Source organism: Anolis carolinensis, chromosome 4 (assembly GCF_035594765.1).
Source record: "Anolis carolinensis isolate JA03-04 chromosome 4, rAnoCar3.1.pri, whole genome shotgun sequence".
In the NCBI taxonomy this organism is placed as follows: Eukaryota; Metazoa; Chordata; class Lepidosauria; order Squamata; family Dactyloidae; genus Anolis; species Anolis carolinensis.
The window spans coordinates 13,563,677-13,589,471 of NC_085844.1; the positions used below are offsets into that span (position 1 = coordinate 13,563,677).

The 25,795-nt window shown below is 36.3% G+C and overlaps 1 protein-coding gene across 4 annotated transcripts in view; it reads right to left on the bottom strand.

Annotated features, from left to right (window-relative positions):
• Positions 1-25,795, bottom strand: part of phf20l1 (PHD finger protein 20 like 1) — a 58,985-nt gene that overhangs the window by 8,378 nt on the left and 24,812 nt on the right. For 2 of the 4 annotated variants that reach the window (XM_008108176.3, XM_008108177.3), the window contains 11 exons: positions 23,675-23,800; positions 20,298-20,380; positions 13,330-13,582; positions 9,241-9,426; positions 8,846-9,049; positions 7,253-7,309; positions 5,286-5,390; positions 4,600-4,764; positions 3,495-3,676; positions 2,176-2,275; positions 613-808 (listed from right to left, as the gene is read on the bottom strand). In XM_008108176.3, the coding sequence (XP_008106383.2) occupies positions 613-808; positions 2,176-2,275; positions 3,495-3,676; positions 4,600-4,764; positions 5,286-5,390; positions 7,253-7,309; positions 8,846-9,049; positions 9,241-9,426; positions 13,330-13,582; positions 20,298-20,380; positions 23,675-23,800 (1,657 nt within the window). Of the gene's footprint in view, positions 1-612; positions 809-2,175; positions 2,276-3,494; positions 3,677-4,599; positions 4,765-5,285; positions 5,391-7,252; positions 7,310-8,845; positions 9,050-9,240; positions 9,427-13,329; positions 13,583-15,195; positions 20,381-23,674; positions 23,801-25,795 lie in introns of those variants that run through there. The other 2 variants (XM_008108178.3, XM_008108179.3) reach the window with 2 other exon arrangements.

The following is a 25,795-nucleotide window of genomic DNA, read 5'->3' on the forward strand; positions in this document are numbered from 1 at the left end:
ACTAGATCCATCAGTACCAGTCCAATCCAGTTGCCCATACCTTAAAACACTGGGTCTGACCCAGAGTTTCCTTGAGGCTTTGGAGTAATTTGCAGTTCTTCTGGTATTTGATTAATGTCTGGAATCAGCACTTCTGCTGCAGAACCGGACATACATTGTGTGGACAGCTCACAGCAGGCCCGAGGTGAGTTTATTTTGTTTGGCCTATGTAGACATGACCTAAGACTCAGGTATGGAGGCTTTAGATCAAACCTAAGTTCTTTTGTGCGATGAAACAGGCTAGCACTGGACTGTGGTAATGATAAAAGTTGGATACTACCTGGCAAGATGTCACTTCTGCATTTTTACATGGTCCAGCAATTTGTTCTCACTAAACAAGGATTTAAATGTGAGAATATTTGTGCAAAGAGAATGCAACACAGCAACCTCTAGGCACCAGAAATGAGCACTCTTTCCTCAAGTCATGCCATCCTTCCTACCTGCCTGCCAAGATTCTTAGTGAGCATTTTATACCTCTCAAGAAAATAAAATAAATATTCCTAAAACCCAACACTGTTAAATTATGATAGAGTGTGCAGAAAAAGTAATATGCAACATAGAGCACATACTTACTTCAGGATCCCAATCTTTAGCTGTAGCCCACGCAGTATTTCTGTAACACTGTACACATCAGCCAGGAGGTGGTGTGTTGATACTATCTTTTTGGCATTCAAATGAGAATAGTTCTCTTTTAAAAATGACAGGCCACACATGTGGCCATTTTTCAACCAGTCTTTATCATAGAGATATTTGGCACTCCATCTCTGACCTACAGACAACACGAGGATCATATTTTATTATGCTACAGTAGTTCAAAAATCACTCTTGAATTCTATCTTTTCTGCCACAGCTGGAACATACACACAAGTGTAAATTTAACTAGCTCTAAAAATGTGTATCATTCTATAATCAGGAATTAAATTCCTGTTATAAACGAAATAAATATTTCTTACACAGACACCTAAATATTCTAAAGTCACCAGATTCCAGCTGATCTTGAAAGGTAAGCAAGGTAGTTCTGATTAGTATTTGGATGGGAGACCACCAATAAATACCAGAGATTATAGGCTATATTTAAGAGGAAGAAACTAGCAAAATCAATTCTGAGTATTCCTTGCCTAAGAAAACCCTATAGAATGCTTGGGATCACCATAAGCCAGCAGGCAACTTGGATACACATACACATGTACCATTCATATATGATATTTTTAAAGAGAAATCAGAATGGATCAACTTCATAATTGGAAGAAAATCTGCGAAGATGAATGTCTCTGCTAATGACACTACCTTTCTGCAAACTTCATATGCATGCTAAGGGTATCTGTTATGACAGAGGTGATTTGCCTTCTTCATCAATCTTCTCAATGCTGGATTGTTCTTAGATCTTCATCTATACCCAGAAACTCAGGTTTGTTGCACTAGTATTTATTAAACTGAGGAGACAACTATGCCCATTTCAATCATGTGTAAATCCAATAGTTGACATTCAGGCTTTTATGCCAGTGGCTATAATAACTTCCTTTATATTCCAGGCAGAACTGAGTGTGGTATTTTTGTGACTTAAGCAACACACTTTAAAGATGATCTATTTGTACCACGGCTGTATGAAATCAAGCAATGGCACTGTTGTGACAAAAGCATTTTTATACAAAGTTGGTTTTAGTTATGGATTACTCTCCTACAGTTAGTGGATTTTGCCATCTATGTAATTAATAAATCTAGAGTCTGATCAGTTTCAGAAGCCTTGTAAATCCAGTCTGGGATACATTAAGTTAACAGAAAGGATGCTTTTGTGTGTATGTGTTTTAATCTTACTGATATTCAATCTATCTCAGTAAAATGTCAGAACTTTGAAAAATTGCTCAGTCTTCCCAAATATTATGGAATGTGGATTAGAAATTAGAAATAAAAACAGAAAAAGAGAGCAGACATTGTTTGCAAAACTCAGCATTCCACAAGTTCTTGGATGAAGAGAAAAAGAGCAAGGATATTCAGTGGAGTATGATATCCAAGAAGACAACCACAAAACCAGACAGAAATGTTGACTTTGTAAACACATGCATGAAAGTGAGAAAAGGTGACTGCATCAATAGAAAGTTAAAAAAATTAGAATTGAGTTTGAAATTTTACTCATACCAGGAGGGTCTCTGCAAATATAGCAGATGTACTGTTCCGGAATGCTGTCTTCAAATAACCCCATGCAGACACTGTGCTGCCAACAGAGGCACTCTTCACACTGTGATTTTTTTTAAAAAAAAAAAAAAGCAGAAAAGGGCAAGGCATGAGAGAAGATCAACATTGTCTTAAAATTTTCTATGTGAAAATACAGGAAGTTTCCTTGGAAACCTAAACTTTATCCTTTAGCACATTCAGTTAAGTAAGCTTTGAAAACAGAACACCAGAATTAGAATTAAAAGTACTTTGTAATCTCTGGTCTTACTAGTCTAGATGGACAAATCATATGCATATGATTTGTCCATCTAGACTAGTAAGACCAGAGATTACAAAGTACTTTTAATTCTAACAAGATCCTTCCTCAATTGGAAGACTGAAATATCTACTTGAAAACACATTCATAGAGCTACTAATATGAGAATCTTGAGCATCCAAGAAATACTGGCTAGCTGAACTACGGAGATGAAGCTGAATCAGGCATGGACAAACTTCGGTCCTCCAGGTGTTTTGGACTTCGACTCCCACAATTCCTAACAGCCGGTACATATAACTATGCCAAATGATATCTTGTAAGCAAAGTTAGAATAAACCTGCTTTTCCTTTGATAGGCAGCTCTCAAATCATTATTGTTGCTTTGTTCAGAGCCAGAAAGCAATGCAGGATAACTCCCTTTATCCACAAATTTGATATCCAGCTTCACTTATCCATACATAAAAAGTCCCCCTCCCCTCCAGAGAAGTGTTTGTGGGCCTATCTAAGTACTCCATTGCAATTCCATAGTATGTTTTCTGCCCATGTATAGTCAAAATATAAGGCTTGCTATTATCCAGTTTCAGATATTCACAGAGGGTCTTTGAAGAAATCCTCCATGGACATGGGGGCTTTTATTTATTGTCCAAAATGGAGTCAAATATGTCCTCATTCTCCAAAGTCAAGGCCCTTAGTAATCAAAGCCATCTGAATTATTTTGGCATAAGTCACAGAAAGATGTGCATGCACTTCTCCTCATAGTTGATAGGAGAAAAATACAGCCATGAAATGAATAACCAACCAGCCATTTCTTGTCCTCTCATGATACCCTTCACTCCATCTAATGGTAAGGCTTGCTCTGCTGAATATATAAAACGTACCCCTTTCTCCACAGGGAAAATGTATATTCACTAAATGAAGGCATGCCAGTAACATAAAGCAGCTTGTGTCATACATTTCTAAAAAGAAAACAGAAACAGTTTTGATTTAACTCTTGCCTAACACCCGAATTCAAGCAATAGACTCCTTACCTGAATCATGAAGCCATTTTCTTCATCCATTTCACAGATGCACCTGACAATTTCATTTAGCGTATCATCTTCATCCTGAGATTCTTCGAAATTAGTTGAATCAAAGTCCTGATTATACTCATCGCCACTTAGCAGCAAACTCTCAGTAGAAGAGTCATCCAGAAACTCCATATCAGAGAGGTCTTAAATTTGAAAGGGAGATTATAATAAGAAATTTGTCAAGTGGATATAATACTGCAACATAATCAACAACTGTGTTCACTGCTGAAACGCCTATGAAGACTCCTTTAAATGGGTTTTGGATGACACTAACTTCCAAAGACTTTTTATTCTGTAAATAATATTGCCATTTTATTTACTAAAAATAATGAAGCACTTCTAAGTTATCCATTAGGAAACATTTCGCTACTAGTATGTGCAGAACATGTATTAAGATCAATTTGGGTTCACCAGCTGTGCTCTAAGAAGACATTATCACCTGAGTAATGTTCACTACACCCAAGGGATTTCTGTTTGCTTAACATACATTTACTAACATTCTAATTGGGGTTTTTTCAAGAACACTTTAAGCATAACTCAATTGTCTTGTCACATCATCTATTCCCAAATTTCCACGCCTCCCATCACTGACATAGTTATAAAAATACAGCTGTCAATTCTATTACTTCTACTTTTTCTAATTTCATCCGTTATATATAATAATTATTATGGGTTTTTTCTAATTGATCATCCACAGTCTTTCTTGAAACATTAGTGGTTTAAATTCAGTATTGCTTTTACAAATGAAGCTAATAAATGTCTGTCAGCAAATATGATGCGAATGTATAAGAAACAGAACGACATATTCGAAGTGTGGTGATTTCTTCTCTGGTTAGGAATACTTCACGTTTTCCTGCATGGTAGGGAGTTAAAACAGGGTAGCCCAATCATGGGCCAACGTTGGCCCTCCAGATGTTTTGGACTTCAACTCCCACAATGCCTAACAGCCAGCTGTTAGGAATTGTGAGAATTGAAGTCCAAAACACCTGGAGGGCCAAAGTTGGCCCACGCCTGGGACAGCCCCTGTGGACTCTTACATCTCTAAAATATAGGGCAGAAAACCTACTTTCACCACTGAGGTCGACAGAAAGAATAGCCCTTGGAAACGGATATGATATATTCTTCTCTGTTGTCATGCTTCTTAACGTCAGGGAGCTGCCAGAAGACCTGGTGAGTGGAGAGGAACACCTGTCCAAAAGCTCAAGAGAACTATCCTCAAAATCAGAATATTCTGCAAAGCAATCAGAAAACAAGGTTACTTCATACCATATGCCAGTCAAGACTGCCCTTCCCAAATACCGTAAATTAGTATTCCAAAAATCACGGGTTGAAAAAATGAAATTCCGCTTAAAACAATGCTAAACTTTTACTCTTTTTAGAAATATCAGCACATGGTTATTTACTTGACGAACAATGAACTACTTCAAAATTAGTCCCATGCTGCTTCTAATGGTGCAGAAGCAATTTATTAAATCTTCAGATTGCCATTAACCCCTAGACATCTTATAATTCCAGGGAATCTCTCCTCTTTTAAAGAAATTATGAATCATAGCTGTATGACCAATTCATTCTTCCTTTCTCTCAAGTAACATGAAAAAGTATGACTGATTTTTTAAAAATCAGGGTTGTATGAAAAAGCCATAAGATATGAAAATAAACACTAAACTCTAACAACTACAGAACACAACTATAGACGATTGTGGGATATTTTTCCTTGGGGGCGGATGACTTAATATTATATTCTGATTATACCATGCTGTTTCAATTTCTTCTTTTTCTTTTTCTTCTTTTTCTGTTTTGACTTGTGATCCTTTTCCTTCTTCTCTTTTCTTTCTTTGTCTTTTTCCTTCTTTTTACCTAAAGGGAAAATGGGAAGATTATAGTTAAAAGGATAGTAATCTAAAACAAGCTCAGTCCATTGTCAAAAATATGCTCAACCAGTTCTACACGCTTGAGACATGGGATTTAATTAATCACTAATATTTTTTGGAGTAAAACAACAAGTACTTGTAACAATTTTCTTTAATCTGCAAGCAAGAATTCAAAAGTCACACCATTTTCAAAGTGTTTTTGCAATTTGGAACTTATTCTGTGCAAAATTTGTATGTAGTTGCTCTACACTAAAACAGTTATTTCTGTGCAGAAAATAATACTTCTGTATGGCAATATTTTATTCTATTTTGTATAAAAACAACGGTTTCTTACATAGAAAAATGCTGTTTTCAGTGTAAACCAAGTGTAAATATTCCATGAAACATTCCTAATTATATTATTTTCTGTGTAGGAAATAATATTTATGTAAAGAAATAGCTGTTTTCAGAATGGAAAAGTTATCTTCTGCATGGAAAACAAGGATGTGCAAATTTTGTGCAGAACAGGACTTATCAGTCCTGGATTCTTGATATTCAAATAACATTTTCGATAATTTTTGGTCTCGGAAGTGATTGGACAAAGAGTATTACCCTTTAGATGTCAGAAGTTAGGGATGTCTTAAACCATATTGAGGCTTGTCAAAAATGTCTTGAAAGATTAATGCAGTTTGTTGACAATTGCATGAATGCAACTCAAAACTATAGTCATAGATCAAAGTTTCTTTGTCAGAATAAAAACTACGAGTTTCTCACAAATCATTACCAATATAGAAAGGAAAGCAATAAAGCACTATCAAGTGCTTTCTGATATCAGGACCATCCTGATTTTTTTCTCACATTTTCTTTTCAACAAAAACAAATATATACCAAACTTTACTTTAAACTGAATCCACACAAACACTCCACATAAATTATGGTTTTCTCCATGCTTTTTCCAGACGTAAAACCAGTGAAAGCTTCTCAATCAACAGAGGAGATTCTCCTCTACACAACGTCACCATTCACAGATGGATGGTGACAAAAATGCATTGGAAGGAAAGGGCTTGTCTGTTCCCCACTCCACACATTGATTCTAGGTAGCTTAATAATGTCTCGGAAAACTATGGGTTTTTCTTAAACACACACAATTAAACGCAAGGTTATTCAATGATGATATTAGTTAACTCTAGCCCAAGAAGATTTTTCATCATTTAGAAACCAGAAGTTTATTTACATAGGCAAGAATGTTTCCTGTTATGTAAGGGGACAGAAATGAAAATTGACTTGTTCACTGAATAAAAAGGAACTTTCTTCATGAAGGCTTGTCCAGTGCCTATTCTTGTGTTTCTTCAGGACCAGGGAACTTGGAATTTTGATTATTAATTTTATTCATATCAGTTTCTAACTCAATCACACATTTTAGTTTTGAGAAGTCGTTTTATTCTGCTAGGCATTCTGTTCTTCTGCAGTTTGTTGTTAAAGCTATGTTTCTATTTGCCATATAAATTATCTTTCCTTTACTTTGTTGAGAAAGCAACAAGCACCAATGATAACAAACCCTCATTTGAAAATCAGCAAATTAACAGTCATCATATATCACAAGAGACAAAAACCTAGGCATTCTAACCGTGTCCCTGATGTTCAACACACTAGTTACCAATCTCATTTTCTTCAATGTCTTCCTTCAATAATTTCAGTCTCTAAAGAGACACAGTTTAGATAAAACAACAAAAATCACTGATTGCCCTACAGTTATTAAAAACAGATTAACACTTACACCTAAAAGATCATTAAACGATAAAAGGTAAGTGACAGGCTATGTTCTTGTTCTCTTGAACTTTTTGCTTAAGATATTTGTTTTGTTCATACCAGGCAACGATGAGCATCTCTCTTCCAATTTTATCTTTCTTTCGGTTTTCACTGTTCCTGTATAGGAAAAGAAACAAGGATCAGAAATAGAAATGAGAAGTAAATTGAACAAACTAACATTTAGGACATTACCTTCTTTGCTGGGAAATATCTTGGTTGCAAATATTTAGACATTGCTTTTAAAGGGTTGCATTATGAAAATCATGGCTTGGATCCAGATTCACATATCTAAAATCAGCATGATGCTTTCCATTCACAGAAGTGCTGGCAATTCATTAGAAGAGTCTTCCAATACATGGGAACAGAAGTGATTTTGACTCCCCGTGTACTATCTCTCAAATCAGAGAATTCATTATATGGAGGAAACTGGCATAATAATTTCCTCTCCAGTCCTAACCTATGATCATATTTCGACAGAAGTGCTTGGGATCCAAATACAGTAGAGTCTCACTTATCCAACCTTCACTTATCCAATGTTCTGTATTATCCAACGCAGTTTGCCTTTTAGTAATCAGTGTTTTTGTAGTCATTTTTTCAATACATTGTGAAGTTTTGGTGCTAAATTCGTAAGGTTTCTGTGTATTGAACTGCTTTTCTGTCAATTTGTTGTAAAACATGATGTTTTGGTGCTTAATTTGTAAAATCATAATGTAATTTGATGTTTAATAGGCTTTTCCTGAATCCCTCCTTATCATCCAACATTTTTGCTTATCCAATGTTCTGTCAGCCTGTTTATGTTGGGTAAGTGAGACTCTACTGTATATGCATCTTCTGGCAAACGAACAACCTAACCCAATCATTCATAGGAGCTCCGGTATCTGCATGGAGCTAAATACAAATTTCTACTAGGTTCACCATCTAGATACAAGTACACTGGAGATACATTTATGCACATGGAGGAATATGCAGCACTGAGCAGACAATAAAATCCATTACTCAAAAGAGTATTTTCAAGTAAATACGGTAATTTAAGCACTTTCTTTTAGCACTGCAAAGGTGAAATCCCTGATGTGTCTCAAAACATTTCTACCTGACCATTCAACTCACATAAATCTGTTCACATTCTTAATAGGCTCAACAGCTCTTCAATTAGCCTGATTTGACAACTTTGGATCATGGAAAATAAATGTATTGTCCTTATCAGCTATGCAGCACTGTTCTGTATTGCTCACTACACAACTTCACATGTCACTGTAATTCTTATGTTACCTCTCATTCTTTTTCTGCAAATCCAAAATTGTCCACATGGGTGGCTGAGAAAGTAACACCTTTGATCTCTGATGCTTAAGTGTACACAAACTTTGTTTAAGGCACAAAATTAAAAAAAAATATTGTGTATCTTCAGACTATATAAATAAGGTATATATGAAACATAAAGAAACCTAAATTGTAAACACTGGTCTCATCTCCGCAATATATCATTATGTACATATATGCAAATAAAGGTATTCCAAAATCCACCTCCTGCCAATCCCAAACACTTTTGAAACCAAGCATTTTTACTCAACCTATACCACAAGATGTTGTCTGCAGTTTTAATGCATGACTCATTTATACCTAATGCAATCTCAAAAGATGCTGAAAAGATGTTACCTGGTATTACTGGAGTTACTTTGCCATCAGTTACAGCTTTAGAATGACATACAAACATCTGATTATCTTCCTTCTCTTTGATGGAGAGCTCAGTGTGGAAAGTGGCCTCGGTGGCTAACAAGGCAGAAGCATCCAAGTTGCGACTTAAGTCAAGAGGAACACACAGTCCGCGCTTCTCAAGTGACACATGAGCAATAGTGGGAACTATGCAAAAGAAAGAACAGAATATTAACATAGCATTGTTTTGCCAACTTACACACACACACACACACAAATGACATAGAGCTCATCTAGTTAGTCAGAAGTTCTTTCTAGGTGTGGAATGCCTTGTAAGAGTCTACTATTTTAATACTTGGGTTTTTCTCTGGTTCTTTACTAAGATTGAAATACATTACCCTCCAGTAATGCTCGCGGCTGATTTGGGATATTGATGGAGAACACTTTTCCATCAGTAACTGGAGAGGAAGGAGGAACTTTTTCTAGAGAACCATGAGGCAACGAACCAGCCACAAATCGCTGTGATCTTCGTCTCCGCTGGCTATTTTTGAAGGTCCTAAGAGCATTCACTGGTTGTGATGGACCTAAAAAGAGACCTTGCAATGTTCATGAAGCAGATACAGGTCACTGACTTACTCTAGTTGTCCTAAGTGCCTCCCAACTATCCCAGAGCCTACTTCTTTAAATATAGACAAGTGGGGCCTGTCAAAATACAAAGGAGGTTTTTTTTGGAAATACATCGGTGAGCATAATCAGTATTTATTTAGAAAGAGTGTGATTTTATAAGCAAGAAAATTTCACCAAAAGGTGCAGATAAGTATTAATAAATCAAAGGTCACTCACTGATGTTATTTCCAACTCTTAGGCCCTTTCAACTGTTTGATAAAACTTTCAGATGCAGCGTATATCTTAATATGGCCAATTCTATGAAAAAAATAACATACTTTCTGTTGTCATCTTTCTGTTACCTTTTTTATTAAATGGAACTAGAGCTACTAAATGCCCAATTTGTTTCCGCTTATTTTAAGCAGAAATTAAATGCTTATTGAAGTTATTTTACTGGCTTTATGTTATAAGTCAATTACAAAAGCTAAAGTGTGTTCTTTGTTTCCTGAACTGTTGAATCAATGTTTTCCATAATTATAATTTTTGTAACATTTCTGAATCTTGTTTGGATTGAAAAAGGGAATCTATGTGATTGGGGAAATCTGTCAAATTTGATTTCTCGGATTCTTATTTTAGCAATGTTAGGGTTTGGCATGTCCCAACTTTTGACATGCTTAAAGACCTCTATATATATATATTAACTTTTTTGTAGAAATCTTCTTTGTGACATGAATGTGTAACTTCTGGTTATAACTGTATATGTGTTTGGGGAAATATTGTGGCAGGAAATATCCTCCACATTCTTGCACAACTACCCTTGGCCTAGGTGTACAACAGCAGCTTGGATGCCAATATGTTCCAAGGGTAAGCCCATGCTATTTATGGTTGCCCTGTGAAACCCAGAGACATTTTAGAGTTGAAGTCTGTTCCTTCTTGACCTGATATATTAAGCAAGATGGAATAGACTGGATTACATCCTACAACAGATTTGTGGCGGAGAAAACCAAGCCATAGTGGCCAAGAAAACAGAAATCTATCAACAAGCCCCAGCTGCTGATGTACACTTGGGCAAGTAGCTACAATGGATAAGTCTATGCCCCTAGATGGCATCATAGGTATGCAGGCAAAGAGTTATGTTCTATTGGCATTCTGGATCTTGGGCAATTTTTCACCTAAGATCAATATTTGTGCAAAGGATTCTCTAATGCAATCAATTCCTAAAATTATTTTTTGTTAATATGCAATGAGTTTGTACCTCCTTATAACATCTCTTTTGTGTATACATTGCCCAGATCAATAAAAAACGGAATTCTGATTGGCAAACTCAAGCATGTGACACACTAAAGTTCACACTAAAATGGGAACTGGGGGATTTTCATCCCATTTCTAATATAAGTCTATGCAATGTTCTCACAACATGCTTGAGACGTAAACATCAGATGGACTAGATCCAAACTTTAGTCCCACTGAAAATAAATGGTACTGAGTAATTGCCAATTTATTCAATCTATTTCAATGGGACAAAGGTATACCTAGATGATACTGGATTCAACCTTGCATCTTCTCTAATATTCCATGTAATCATTATAACCTAATTGTAACACTCAATCAGCAAGTCCTAAAACTAGATTATTGGGCTATGGTACTTTTGAATGCTGCACTTTTATTCCAAGCTCCCTGATAACACAATATTTTATGCTTACTAGACATTCTGAATAGTATCATATTGGTGGATGTATGGGTAAGTGACGCTGGATTTGATTTAGCTACACTAGTATTTAGGTGGAAGTTCTGTGGGACAGGAACAATAAAATGCCTCCTTTTGGTACTATGCAAGGATTTGGGTGTTCTTATGGAAATGACTACAGTGGGACCAATTTGCTGAACATTAAGCATTCTGAAATTGTATTAATGTACATGAAAAATCCTTAAATATACCAATAGATCCCAAACGTTGGTCTTTTAGGTGTTTTAGACTTCAACTCCCAGAAGCCCCAGCCATCTTATCTAATGGTCAGGAAATCTGCGAGACTGCCATATAACACAACAGGACTTCAATGTTTAGAAAAGATTGTGCCCATTGTGGTTTCATAATTGACATTTATAGGACCACTTCAAAAGCTAGAAGCTGTGATTTTTACAGGTTAAGAGGCTTTGTAATTTTAAAATTCCCTGGGTTTAAAAACAACAATGTAAGGAAGGGAATGAAGACTTTGGAAGATAGTTACATTATCTACAAAAGGGAACCATCTTAAACAAACCTGGATCAACAGTTGCAGACTGTTAAAGAGACTTTCATTATCCTACTAAGTTCCCAAAGACACAAATCATCCTCAGTGAAGGTTACTTACCGACATCATGTGCTATTGCAACAAGTGTGGATGGTAACATTTAATGAGGGAAGATTTAGAAGAATTAAACATGAGACATTTTGGTGCAAACAGGAAGGATGGTTCATTTCTTCATGCTGGTTCTCCCACCCTCATTCTTGTTCAGTTAAGGATACTAGCATCACAATTCAACTAAACTCACATTTAACTTCTCTTGAAATCAATGGAATCTATATTAATAGCCGATTGTATGCTATGATTATCTACTGGTGAATGTACCGTTTATAAAAAAGCTGTTTTTATTCTTCCTTTGGCTACTTTTAATAAATGAAACCGGAGCCTCCAGTGGCCTAGGGATAAAAGCCTTGTGACTTGAAGGTTGGGTTGCTGACCTGAAGGCTGCCAGGTTCAAATCCCACCCGGGGAGAGCGCGGATGAGCTCCCTCTATCAGCTCCAGCTCCATGCAGACACATGAGAGAAGCCTCCCACAAGGATGGTAAAAACATCAAAACATCCGGGCGTCCCCTGGGCAACGTCCTTGCAGACGGCCAATTCTCTCACTCCAGAAGCAACTCCGGTTGCTCCTGACATGAAAAATAAATAAATGAAACCAAAAATCTAGAGCAGTTCTCAACAGAACCCTGGATTTTTTCTAGTTCACTCCTCTAAACAAGAACCCCACATTATCTAATTTCAAGGATCAAACCTTCATCAAGGGAAAACTGCTGTGGTCTGAGATATTATGGGGAAAAGAAAGCACCACCTTCCTTTCTTTTAGATTCCCATCTAAAATGGCACATTTCATTGGCCGGAACATCCGCATGGAACTTCCTTATGAACCCTTATCCCAGAAAGTGGCATTCATATTTTTTCCTGTTTCATCAGAACAGGAAGAAAAAGATTAACACAAAGGATGTAGCTCCAGCAGGTTCGTTGTGCCAGCAGAATCTTTCCATGATGGTGTATAGGGGAAGAGGAGCAGGAAAGGAACAAAAACATAAGAATTTGTCTTCTCTTTTTTGAAGTATTTCATCCTCTGTGAAGATCAGCCGTAGCCTTTGATGTTTCATATTATGTGAAGAGTAGTGCTCTTGAGATGAATTTTCCATCACTGTGCAAGGACATTTCTACAAGCAATTTCATGTGCCATACCATGTGCTATATAGGAATAATTACTTCAGTCTTTGACAGGCCTGTCATTTGGGCAAATAATAAAAAGGTGCCTTCGTGGAGCCTTGTGACCCTTGCAAACTATAAGTAGAGTTGGTATGATTTTTGTTTTTGGTCCTTTGAGTAGTCAATGTGCAAGATTTTGCTACAACGGATGCTAAATATTCCTCTGGGGAAACAACTTTGGTAGGTTCTCACAATATTGCATTGCCCCAAGTTGAAGTTTTACTTATATTTCAATTTGTTTTTTTTTTATAAACCCAGCTAGTTATAAACAAGCCACATCCAGATAGAACAATAACACCCCCTCCAATGATAAATCACTTCCCAATATGACTGTAATACGTAATTATGGTATGTTTTAAAATGTCTGTGCTCACTAGTTTTATTAATCACAGAAGAAGGAAGCTGGGAGACCAGGGTCAAATCCTCCACTCGTATTAACTCTGGGGAAATTGGTGATTTAAGGGGCTTTATACACCCTGCAGAATCTCCAGATTCTTGTTTGCATTTCTTGCTGCGAGCCTTTCCTGATGACAAAGTTGAGGGCAACAGTGCCGATTTCTGAATGCTGGCAGAACTGCTAATATCAGCTTCATTTTTTTTCTGACTTTGAGGCTTAGGTGATATCTCCTGAATAAATAATAAGAAATTGATACTTTTATTGCAGTTTCTTCATTGCAGATCTTGTATTCTACTTTGAGTTTTTTTAAAAAAGAATAACTTTAGTATTTAACATAACAGCACATTTTCAGGAATAAAAATAAAACAAACAAAAAGGTTTTTTTTTTCAAATTAAAAACATCAATATTGTCAAAGGGACACAGCCAAAGGCCACCATCTCAATCCAGTTTAAGACTACTGGCAAAATGATATGTCTTCCTTGCTCTCTCTTCTTAAAGAGATTGTTGATGTGTTTCAATAAGGACAGACTGATCTGCAAACGCATTCCTTTGCAAGTGCAGATGGTCTCACCCTCCATGTGGAAAAGAAATCACTGGATCAAGATGAAAGGCCTTAGAACAGCTCTTCAGTTCTCATACTAATTCTTCCAAAATGTCTACATATCCAAATTTGGAATATTTCGACAGACATTTTATTCTAAAAACTTCCCCACCACAATAAGGTGAGATATTCTGCTTTTATGATTTCCAAACAGAGATCTAAATATTAAAGCTTCACCAAAAATTTTGTTCTGTTTGAATACAAGACATGAAGAGGTCAGCGGAGTCCCTTTAATTTTCAAAATCAATAATTAAACTGTTATGTTTAGTAACTGTTTCAGCATAATAATTTGGATGCCATTGTATGTCTTTGCATAAGGATATCACAAGTGTCAAAATGGTTAATAAAATTGTCAGCTGTATCAAAAAAGAAGAAGAAAAGAAAATGAAAGAAAGCTAGAATAGAGTTGAAGACTTAAAAGCTGGAAATAAAATCAAAACATAATAAATTTTAAATGTGATTGTTTCCACTGCTGTCCATACATAGGTGATGGGGCTTGTTTTGGTCCAATAGCTTATTGTATGAAGACAGACTTGATTTTACAAATGTGACTTTTTTAGGTTGACAGCTAGGAAGAAAACCCTTCACTCATCATTTAAACATCATCTAGCTGCTAGCACACAAGATCACTGTGATATAAAGTCCTTTGTTAAACCACTTTTCAATTAATTATTTTTAAAAAAGAACCAAACTAAATACCACACAACATCCACACTCATAATTTTGACCGACCTTCAGTTTTCAAAACTTCGTATGTAAGGAATGCATTTTGGGTACCGACTGCTAGCTTACTTTTTCAGTGGTTCCAGATATTTAAAGTAACAGATCATGAATGAACAACTTCCAGACCAAATTGTTTTAGAGAGTTCTCCCAAACCATACACCACATCCCTCCATATGAATGACATCTCTGGCTTTGGGTAGATAGCAAACATGGCAACAGCAATGACCATGAAAAGATTTAATGTTGTGTTTGGCACCTGGGCTCTAAGATAGACAAGGTGGATTTGCATTTGTTACAATCCTGGAAGTTGTCCATTCATGTTCTAGAAGATACTGGAAGGACCACATATAAGTGCTGGAAGCATGAAACATTTTTTTTCAGTTGTTATCCATTTCTTATCATTGAACCAGTTATTCATGCATGCTGAGCACAATTATCTCCAAGAAATGACAAAAGGACAGTAGAATATATCTATGCTGATTTAAGAAAATTACCAGAAATTCATTAGAGCCATAAATTGTAAATAAATGCTTTTATTGTTTATCTTCACATGTGTGAAAGACAGCACTACAGCAACCATTACTTTCAAAGTTACAAAATTATTTAAAACAAGATTTTTAAACTTGTTCTAATAAGGTGCTCAACCTCTTAACAAGGACAAAATTAAACATTAAAAAAGACCTTAATGAACGTTATTCATTCATCTAAGCAGATGCTGTTCAAAGGTAAATACAACATGGCCCAACCCTAATAATACAGTTAAAGAGATTACTGTACCTGCATTGTGTAACCTGAGGGTTTCGGTTTAGAACAGTTGTAAACCAGAGAGGGGGGAGAGAGGAAATCAACAGTGTAATAAGACTGCTGACCCTGGACTTCTCTTTCACATTACATTTTTATATTTTAAAAAACTGAGAAACATTGTTGAACTGGAAATGTTATGGCCTCTAAATAACTTGGCCATTATAAAGCAATTCTGGTCCAGGATGGATGTAATGCTGACTTCTCACAAGCATGGATTGCACGTTGGGAGCCAGCTTCAGCCAATGAAAACACAATCCTTGCTCCATTCCAGCATGAACCACAGCTTGGATACCAAAATTACATACAATGATGTAGTAAAATGGTTTCCCTTATATAAAACATCAAAATCAAGGCTTGCTTTTTCATATTTTTAAAATATTTTCAAGTCACGGATGGTTGAATGTGTGGATATACAAATACATGTATATCCACTGACACTAATTGTTAAAAACGCTTGTCAGGCTGTTTTATAACGATGGTTTTAAATCCCACATACATTTAATCATATTTTGTGGTTTGAAAGGGGAATGTTTTCACCTGCATGTACATAACTTTAAAACTGTGGCTAACATCAGAACAGAACAGAGATTGCTTTGAAGCTACATTTCTAACTCCCAGTTAGCATGGCATGATTTGCTTAAAGCCAAATTTACATCGGCACAGGGCCTCTGAGGTTTTTTTTATTAAGACATTATTTGTATCAACAGGGTTAGTAATTAAGGGTGTTATTTTAATTTTGAGAATTGAACAAATTTATAACTCTTCCTACTCAAAATAGGAATGCTCCAATTTGGTTTCTAGACACTTTAAAATATCACATAATCTAATTGTTTGCAAAAAAATATTTTAAGGACTGTGAATTTAACAACCTGATGTGGTTTTTGATAACTTCCAACAGAAATAGAAACAGCAAAGTATAGTTTAATATGAACAGTGTTGCATGTTTGTATCTTTTGTTGCTTACCAAAAAAAAAAGAGTCTGGAAAATTGACATCATTTCAATAGCGGCTATGCCAGGTGAGTTAAGAACTGCACCATTTGCTGAAGATTAATTAAATCAATCCATTATGCATTTCATAATTGGTTTCATGTATAAAGGTGGCACAATGTGAAAGCAAACTAGCTGGAATACTCCAAACCATTTCCTAGGGTGCATAATAACACTAAAGATTGCTTTTCCATTATATGTTGGCAGGCACATTTGGTGAGAAATATGATGTCTGCTCTTCATTAATTATTACACACCATGGCCTGAATTATGAATAGTAATTTTTAGAATTCCAGTACATAATTTCTATCAGTGGGGAAACTGAGTGCAGGGTGGCAAAGCAATGCATGAGAGAAACCGACTTAATGGCAGAAGTTTTAAAGATTGAGCATCCTTGATCCGAAATACTCCAACATCCAAAATTGTCCACATGGACAGTTAATGACAACTTTCTGAAAGATCAATGTACACAAAGTGTTGTTCACGCACAAAATTATTTTAAAATATTGTATAAAATTACCTTTAGACCATTCTATAAGGTGTATATAAAACACAGATGAATTTCATAATTAGGGACTCATCTCCAAGATGTATATGCAAATATTCCAAGCCCCCCGCCAAAAAAATCCAAACTCCAAAACTCTTCTCTTCCCAAGCATTTCAAAAAAAGGATACTCAACCTATACCACTCTCTATGCTTTCCAGCATCTCTGATTTTATGAGGTATAAAACTGAACAGGCAAGTTGCAGCTTGACGCCTTTAACCTTAATAAAGTATGACCTGATGGCATTTGGAATATGGGTTTTCCTGCAATTGCTAGCATCAAGTAGAGGCAGGAGAAGACATACAGAGACCATGACATGTTGATTTGGAGCAATGATCTCAGATACACAGGTTATGAGAGCCAACGTGGTCATGCCACAGTGCCACCACCTCACATTTTTTAACATTTGTTTTGTTTTCTTTTAAAGTAAAAGGGAGATGTATAAAGCAAATAAAGAAAGCAAAGGGGAAAATATGTGCGAGAACATTTTATCCAAGTTGACTCCCATCTTGAAACTAAAGATGGTTTTTGGCTGTGAAAATTTGAAGACTACTGTGCAGACATTATGCAGGTAAAAAAAAACCTCCTCAATATCAGGCTGCTATTTTTGTTGGAAGCCTTGCATTCTTTGGAGCTTATGGTACTACCCTTAGATGCTGTGCTGTTTGGTAATGCACTATCAATGTTTATACAGAAATGTCATAAGAATGCACTGACAACAGTGACTCAAAAATGGCCCTTCAGACCCAGTCAAGACTTGTAACTGAACCCTAGTTTAGTGATCAAGAACAAAGTGTGGGATAACAGTGACCGTTGCCCTAAAACAAACAACCCTCCCACAGTTTTGACAACTGCGGATCAAAGTAAAATGAAAAGAGGGTCCTGAGAATTGGGAGGAGTCTCTGATATCATTTTCACCTTGCTGGTAGTTAACTGGGAGCAGGGGGAAATCCACACATTTCCATTGCTTAATTCCTAAACCCAGGTTCAGTTGTAAAGTCTAAACCAGTTGTGTAAAAACCACACGTACCATAACAGTGTGCTCCCAGGACCAGCAAAGGGTTAATGAGGGAAAAGAAAGTATTTGTAATGATGAAGTTGCTCATATAGATATTCTCAATCTGATTAGGTGTCATAGTGTGAAAGAAAGATTTCAAAAAGGGTTGGCTTGAACAGAGTGGTAGAAGAAAAGCACTCTTTAAAGGGTAAATCGTTGAAAAAATGCTAATCACTATGGACAACAAAAAAGCCACATTAAAAGCAAGGTTAAGGCTCTGATCTGAATAAATAAACATGTCTATAAATTTAGGTTTCTTTAGCAAGCCTTTAAGGAGATTTCGCCAACACGTAAAAGTCTTCTTTAAGCCACTAATGCCTGAAAAGTGCTGAAGATGTTGTGGGCACAGCCATATGGTTATTTATAGACATGATTCCAGGGCACACCAAGGTCCAAATACATGCTTCTGTGACTTCACTGTATGGCTATCTATCAATCATCCATCCACATAGCAGGTCAACAAGAAATGGGGAATACTACTGGTGTTTGCAGCCTATAAAGCTGAAGTCAGTGTTACACAAAAGAAAGTTTGCTTTTTGTTTCCTGTTGAGCACATAAGCTTCAAGATCACACAGGAAGTTACTGCCTAGATCAGACAATGAACCTGCAAATGAATGGTTCACATGGTTTATCAATGTAAGTGTTTTGTGTGTTTGTGTGTGCATTTGTGTATACAAGCATGTACAGTAGAGTCTCACTTATCCAACACTCGCTTATCCAACATTCTGGATTATCCAACGCTTTTTTGTAGTCAATGTTTTCAATACATCGTGATATTTTGGTGCCAAGTTCGTAAATACAGTAATTTCTACATAGCATTACTGTGTATTGAACTACTTTTTCTGTCAAATTTGTGGTATAACATGATGTTTTGGTCCTTAATTTGTAAAAGCATAACCTAATTTGATGTTTAATAGACTTTTCCTTAATTCCTCCTTATTATCCAACATATTCGCTTATCCAACGTTCTGCTGGCCCGTTTATGTTGGATAAGTGAGACTCTACTGTACTAGCAATTTCTCCTAGGATACTGGGAAAATATAATGCTACTGATACCAGGTATCAGGGTGGGTTTACCTAGATTGAAGTTATTTATTCCTAAAAAGGAAACATCAGATCATAAAAAGCCTGAAAAAACTGTGTAAGCTACACTGAGTTTGGGAACATTTTCACAAAAAAAGAGCTGCAAGTTGGGGGAAAAAATCAATTTTGGAAGCCAGAAAGACTTCTATTTCCAAGCTGGAAGCTCAACTGCTCCCTGACAGGATGTTTACTTATCAATTAGGAGCCCAAGCTGCCATCTTGCATGGCATAATCATTAACATCTATTAAATCAATTCTATTGGAAGAAAAACTGCAAAAGCTTAAACAACAGAATCTTAGTATTCTAAAAAATGGAACAACAAAGAGTGGGCAGAACAGTGTGCACATGTCTATAAATCCATAATTAGCATTTTTCAGGCACAGGCTCAGTCCTAGAAGCCATTCCTATATGTTAATTGTAAAGTAAGCTGAATCTCCAAGCATGGTTAATCTATAGCCCTGTTATTAGTAGGCACTGCCATGCACAAAATGTCAGATACGAGAAAACTCAACTGAATAGAATAAGAGAGTATGTGGTCACATCCACTTTAGTTGTGGACTCAAACCAGACCCCCAAGATGTTTTCATGTCTCCTTTTTTCATATTAAAAATATACATCCTAGCAAAAAAAGGTATGGCTCATTGAACAGTTTCATAAAACACATACAAGTTTACAACACCAATTCTTACAAAGAAAACTTCTTACAAAAGAAGTTTTGCTAGATGTCAAAAACCCTGTGTCATGAGCACAAATTTAATTTGTGTCAAGGGTCTTGTAAGCCACTTGTGGGCATAATTTCACCTATATTGAAATGGTACCTGGGGACAGACGTCTCTGATTTTCAAGATGTCTGCTTATTAAAGTAAAGGTAGCCATGATCTGAGACACCAATCTGCTCAATCCTAAGTGCACAGCCAAGCCCTTAATTAAGTGTGGACCTGCTTCCATGTTATGCAGCCTTAGGATCACAGACTTACTGTCATTAACTTCATTTTTATGCAGAGGTATAAACATACAAATAATTCTTTCGTCCCCAATACCTTCTGTCTGGCGAGGTAATGTTAACATCATGGACCCGACATTTCCCATGGTACATTCCAGTAGGACCCTTGTAAAAGAATCAAACGCTACAGTTTCATACCTGCTCCAAGACTGGAGCTGCTTGTTTGGTATCTTCCTTTTTTTCAGCACCATCTGCGCTTACAGCTTTGGATGCCAATAAACCTGTGAATGAAAAGGAAGCACAGAAGAAAGATTTTGAAATTATCCTATTTGTTATTTATTTTATTATTATGCTTCAATTATTCACTGATTCAGATCCACTAGGGATAAAAACAGAACATACATGTTCACTAAGTGGAATGCTTAAAATGAGCTTCGTGTAAGATAATAAACCTCTTTTTCAATAACATATGTAATCACTATAATTTCTGTGTCCCAAAAATATTGTTGTTACTTCCATCTGAAAATAGAACAAAAATCCTTGTTCTCAATTGAACATGTGAAATGGACATACACTCTGAAGACATTCGGCTGTTTTTATATATTTGCAAAAGACCCAGCATTAATGGTATTGTGGAGTAATTTCATACCCCAATAGTTTTTGCAAAGTAAGATACTCCCTAATGTAGGGCCATTTCTTATACAAGCAACTACCAAAAAGCAGAACATGTCACTCAGATGATACAATTGTCCTAGGAAGGTGGTTATGGTGCACTTTTTTTTCTATCCACTGTCCTAAGGTAGAGGTAATAGTAAGGAGTAGGATTTATGTCTTATCCTGGGGGGGGGGGGGGGGGGGGAGATTAGGGATTTGGTTCTATGTTGACAAAATATTGTCTCTCACCACATTTCACCCAGTGGAGAAATACAATTCAACTAGTGTGGGCATCATATTGTAACCAAAATGCACTTTCAATGGTGGACCACATTGACTAGTAGCTTCAGCTACAGTAGTTTCACTTATCCAAAATGAATGGGCTGGCAGAACATTGGATAAGCAAAAATGTTGGATAATAAGGAGGGATTAAGGAAAAGCCTATTAAACGTTAAATTATGTTATGATTTTACAAATTAAGCACCAAAGCATCATGTTTTACAACAAATCAACAGAAAAAGCAGTTCAATACATGGTAACGTTATGTAGTAATTACTGTATTTATGAGTTTAGCACCAAAACATCGCAATGTATTGAAAACATTGACTACAAAAACATTGATTACTAAAAGGCTGATTGCATTGGATAATACAGAATGTTGGATGAGCGAAGGTTGAATAAGTGAGACTCTACTGTAATATGTTACCTTAGCATCACAGCACCGTCACATGTATATGCTACGTTTTACAAAGTATCTGGCATATACTGCCAGAATGGCCACTTACTACAAAATTTCACCAGCTATTGAAATTTATTAGATCCCTCACTTGACCTTTAAGTATCTTGAAGGTGAACAAAATATTTCTAGATCAAACACTGCTCTGAAATGGCAGTACTGTAACTAGATGCTACAGTTCCTCCATATTGCCTAAGATATACTTGCAAGAAACAGGATGCCCATGTGTGCCTTCAGCTCAATGTTATCAAGAAGCTTTCATACTTTGAAATTTGTATACTAAAACTTTGGCTGACTTCATTTTATCTTTAAATCAATATAAAAGATTGCTACTATTCTATTGTATCCTAAAACATTGGCTGAGATTTCATTTTAAAAAGACAAAATAAAGCCTACTGGGAACAAAACAGATCCTAGTGTCACTTGTGTTTGAATGATGCTAAAAAATTAAATGTGTGAACCAATTCACTCGTAAAATATTTTGAAAGCTTCTTCACAAGAGATCCAGTGTCACTGTTTACACACAAAAGATGCAAAGCTCACATTTTTTTTCCTGTCTTCTGTTATAATACAGCAAGTAGCCCCAGTTGCAACATATGGCTTAATTAAGTTGACATTTATGGATTGTTTTTCTTAGTCAAAAAAGAGAAGATCCTTTTTTGCTTGCTTGATCTTTTAATTTTAAATTCTGTCCCTATATCTCTTTGTAGCTCTGTAGTAGTGGACTTCATGTCATCCAATATCTCTTTTCGAAGTTAGTATACAAAGAAACCCCTCTCTGTTGTTTTTCTGATTGCATTTATGATCAAGAGTCAGTCGGTCTCTACTTATATGAATCAAGAGGCTCTAGCAGAATACAGTATCAAAATAAAAGTTTTCTACAAAGTTATGAATGCTAGTACATACATGATATATCAGCTACATTCAACATTTTTCCTAACAGATGGACATGTGCTTGTGCAGAATTTGCAAAGCTACATGTCACATGCAAGTTTTTTTTGTTGACATATAAACAAGAGCTGGGACAAAAAATACCCAATACATTTATTGCATCTTGCCACTAGGATAATTTTATTTTCTCAATGTATTGCATTAGGATGAAAAGTTCTATGCCAGTTTGAGTTTGACACATGGTATACAAAATTTAGTGAGAGCGCTCTGGTGACAAGAAAAATCATGGATCAGTAGGAGCATGATAATTTCATCCAAGAAAGACCAAGTGGATATAGTGATGACAAAAATGGAAGGAATGAATGGGCCTGGTATCCAAGGGCAGTTCACTGTTTAGGAGCCCAAAACAAAGTTCAGGAGCGCCCAGGGACAAAGAAGGATGCAAACAAAAACAAAAACCCGGTGCTAGGAACCTTCCATTTTCACAGAGGGATTTCTTTACCATATAATCGGTGAAGGAAGCATGTTGTATATTCAGGACATACAACAAGAGCAATAATTTAAATCAGTCTTATACGCTTTTGCTTCCAATGAATAGTTACCAGAAACGTATTAAGTGGTTGTACTTGTGATGCCAGCTGAAATATGACCACATCTTATGTCATCTACTTCAGTGGCACAAGCAAGTAAAAAAAATACTGAATTAATCACTATTTCAAATTTTGTTGGAACTGGGAAAATATGGTCACTAGTGTCAGAACAACCCAAAACATTAAATCAGTTTTAAACCTTGCTTTCATTCCCCCCTCCCCTGGGTTGATAACTACTGTTTCAAGATTTGGATCAAATAGGGTTTTTCAGTCCCCAAAAAGTGTTTCAGCAAACAACATTTACCATATAAGATTCCTTGTTAGAATACTGATAATTGGCTGCCAACCCCTATGACAACTTTTATCCACAAAAGCTCCCAAAGCGACCAGAAGTAGTGTAACATTGGTACCAATTGCCCAAATGGCAATTTGCCCAAATGGCAGAGGAAAACAAAAATGGTGCAGTGCAGTCTTCCAACCTTCCCCCATCCAAAGTAAGGAGTAAGGCACAAAAAACCCATCAATATTATGACCAATACAAGTGCAAAATGTTTTTCACAACTCTTCAACAATATTCTAAATGTAAAGAACCCACAACCATGTATACAAATGAACAGCATAGAGAACCTTATGGCAGAAATATGAATATGCATAATCTGCCAGCATAGAAGCCATCACAATGGCACTCTTAAATGAGAACTTACCAGTGATCTTGTTAAGACGAGCCCTCTTTGCCTGAAATGAGTTGCCTAAGTTGTTTTTTCTCTTGTGTGCTAATGCATTCTCTGCCTGTACAAAGGCAATCTTTGGGACGTCCACTAGAGGGAATCCTGTATTTGTAAAAGAAGAAAACATGTACTAAATGCATACTGAAAAAACATGTTTAAAAGCAAATCATCTGTTGCAAAGATTATATTAGTTTTAAACAACCAGTTTTGTCCTTCCCAGGTAGCTTGGTTAATGGCCAAGCAAAGGGAAAGATGGAAGTTTGAGTTCAATAGTCTCTGAGACCACCAGATTATGGGGCACAGGTGGGATGCCACCTTCGGCTGACCTTGACCTCCTTTGATTGTTGGTTGATATATCAAGAAGATCCTGTCTCACAGCCTAAATGTCCCGGTGAGGCAAATAACAAAACAAGCATTTTAAACAAGAATAATATACTATGTAACAAAATTTGAAAAAAAAATCTGTTCCTGATTTTAAAGTGTTGTTTCTTGTTTAATTGTGTGGTCCTTACTCTGAAAATGGTTGTTCTATTCCAGAAGCTTCATTTTTGTGGCTGACACAAACCATATATATTCTATGATTCTATGGTTGAGACTCAATGAGATATTCATTGAAAAACTATAGAAAAATGTGCTTCATGATGTCCCTTCCACAAAGACAAAGTTTTTGCAGTTTTCCTACTTCCAACTTAATTCTCTAGTTTACATTATACACTCCTCGCACTTTGACCCAGTTCGTTTTTATAATCTTACTCAGGTTTTTAGATTACTGTTTAGTTGATATTACTGTGTTTTTTATGTTTAATGTGCATAATTGTATTTTATGTGATGTGTTTTTATCTCTCTGATTATTGTAATTACCCAAGCTTGGCCCCATGTAAGCCACCCCAAGTCAATTTGGAGAGATGGAGATATAAAAATAAAGTTGTTGTTGTTGTTGCTGTTATTATCGTTGTTATTATTAGTATTAGTATTATTAAGGAGGGCTTAGCTTTCAACATCTTCTGTGCACACACACGTGAATTCATTTTATGCTGTTGCAAAAATAACACTGAAAATGCCATGTTTTCCATAGCCTGCAAGCAATTTTTCTATCTGCCTAATCTTAGCTATTCTATGGCAGGCAGGGACATACTTCCCAAAGCTTTGGTGCTAATACATTGATTGCTATTTTGAAGCTATGCATTAAAAATAAGTAAGAGCTTAGAAAAAAGCAAACAAGACAAGAAACAATATCTTCTGCTGCACTAAACTACAAATGTTTTCTTAGCTTTTTAGGCTTTTTCTCTGGAATCTCTACCTTCAGAGCTGAAGTGCTGAGTGAGCCATTTCCTATAGTGGTATTTTCTTTATGGGTAAGGTAAAGGTAAAGTATAACCCCTTGACATTAAATTTAGTCATGTCCGACTCTGGGGGTGCTACTTATCTCTATTTCTAAGCTGAAGAGCCAGCGTTGTCTGTAGGCGCCTCCTAAATCATGTGGCCAGCATGACTGCATGGAGCGTTGTTACCTTCCTGCCAAAGCAGTACCTATTGATCTACTCACATTTGCATGTTTTTGAGCTGCTAGGTTGGCAGAAGCTGAGGCTAAAAACAGGAACTCGCCCATCCCACAGATTCGAACTGCCAACCTTCCGGTCAACAAGTTCTGCAGCTTAGCGGTTTAACCCGCTGCACCACTGCAGCCCCTTTTCTTTATGGACAACCCTCACTAAATCTATGCATTTGCTGTCACAACTGCTAGCTTGTCGCTAACAAATCAAAAGGATTCTATCTTCCAGCCATTTAAACAATATTCTTTCTTGGCTATTAAGAGCTTTTTCCTGTTAATGTTGCATTTTGAGTTCTGATTTCCCATTTGAGTTGGATTTTAGATACTTTATTGCTATTGCAAATACTACTGTTATTTGTCATAATCTACTTTGAAAGTTTATAGGGAAAAAATTATAAAGTGTCTTGAAGAAAACAGAGGCAGAGAATGGGTAATCAGAACAAATGAACGCAGTTGCCATTGATTCAAGGCGATCCCTGTGACATGTCCCAACCTTCCAACTTGCCACCCTCATGATATAATAACTATAACTTCTACTCCCTTCC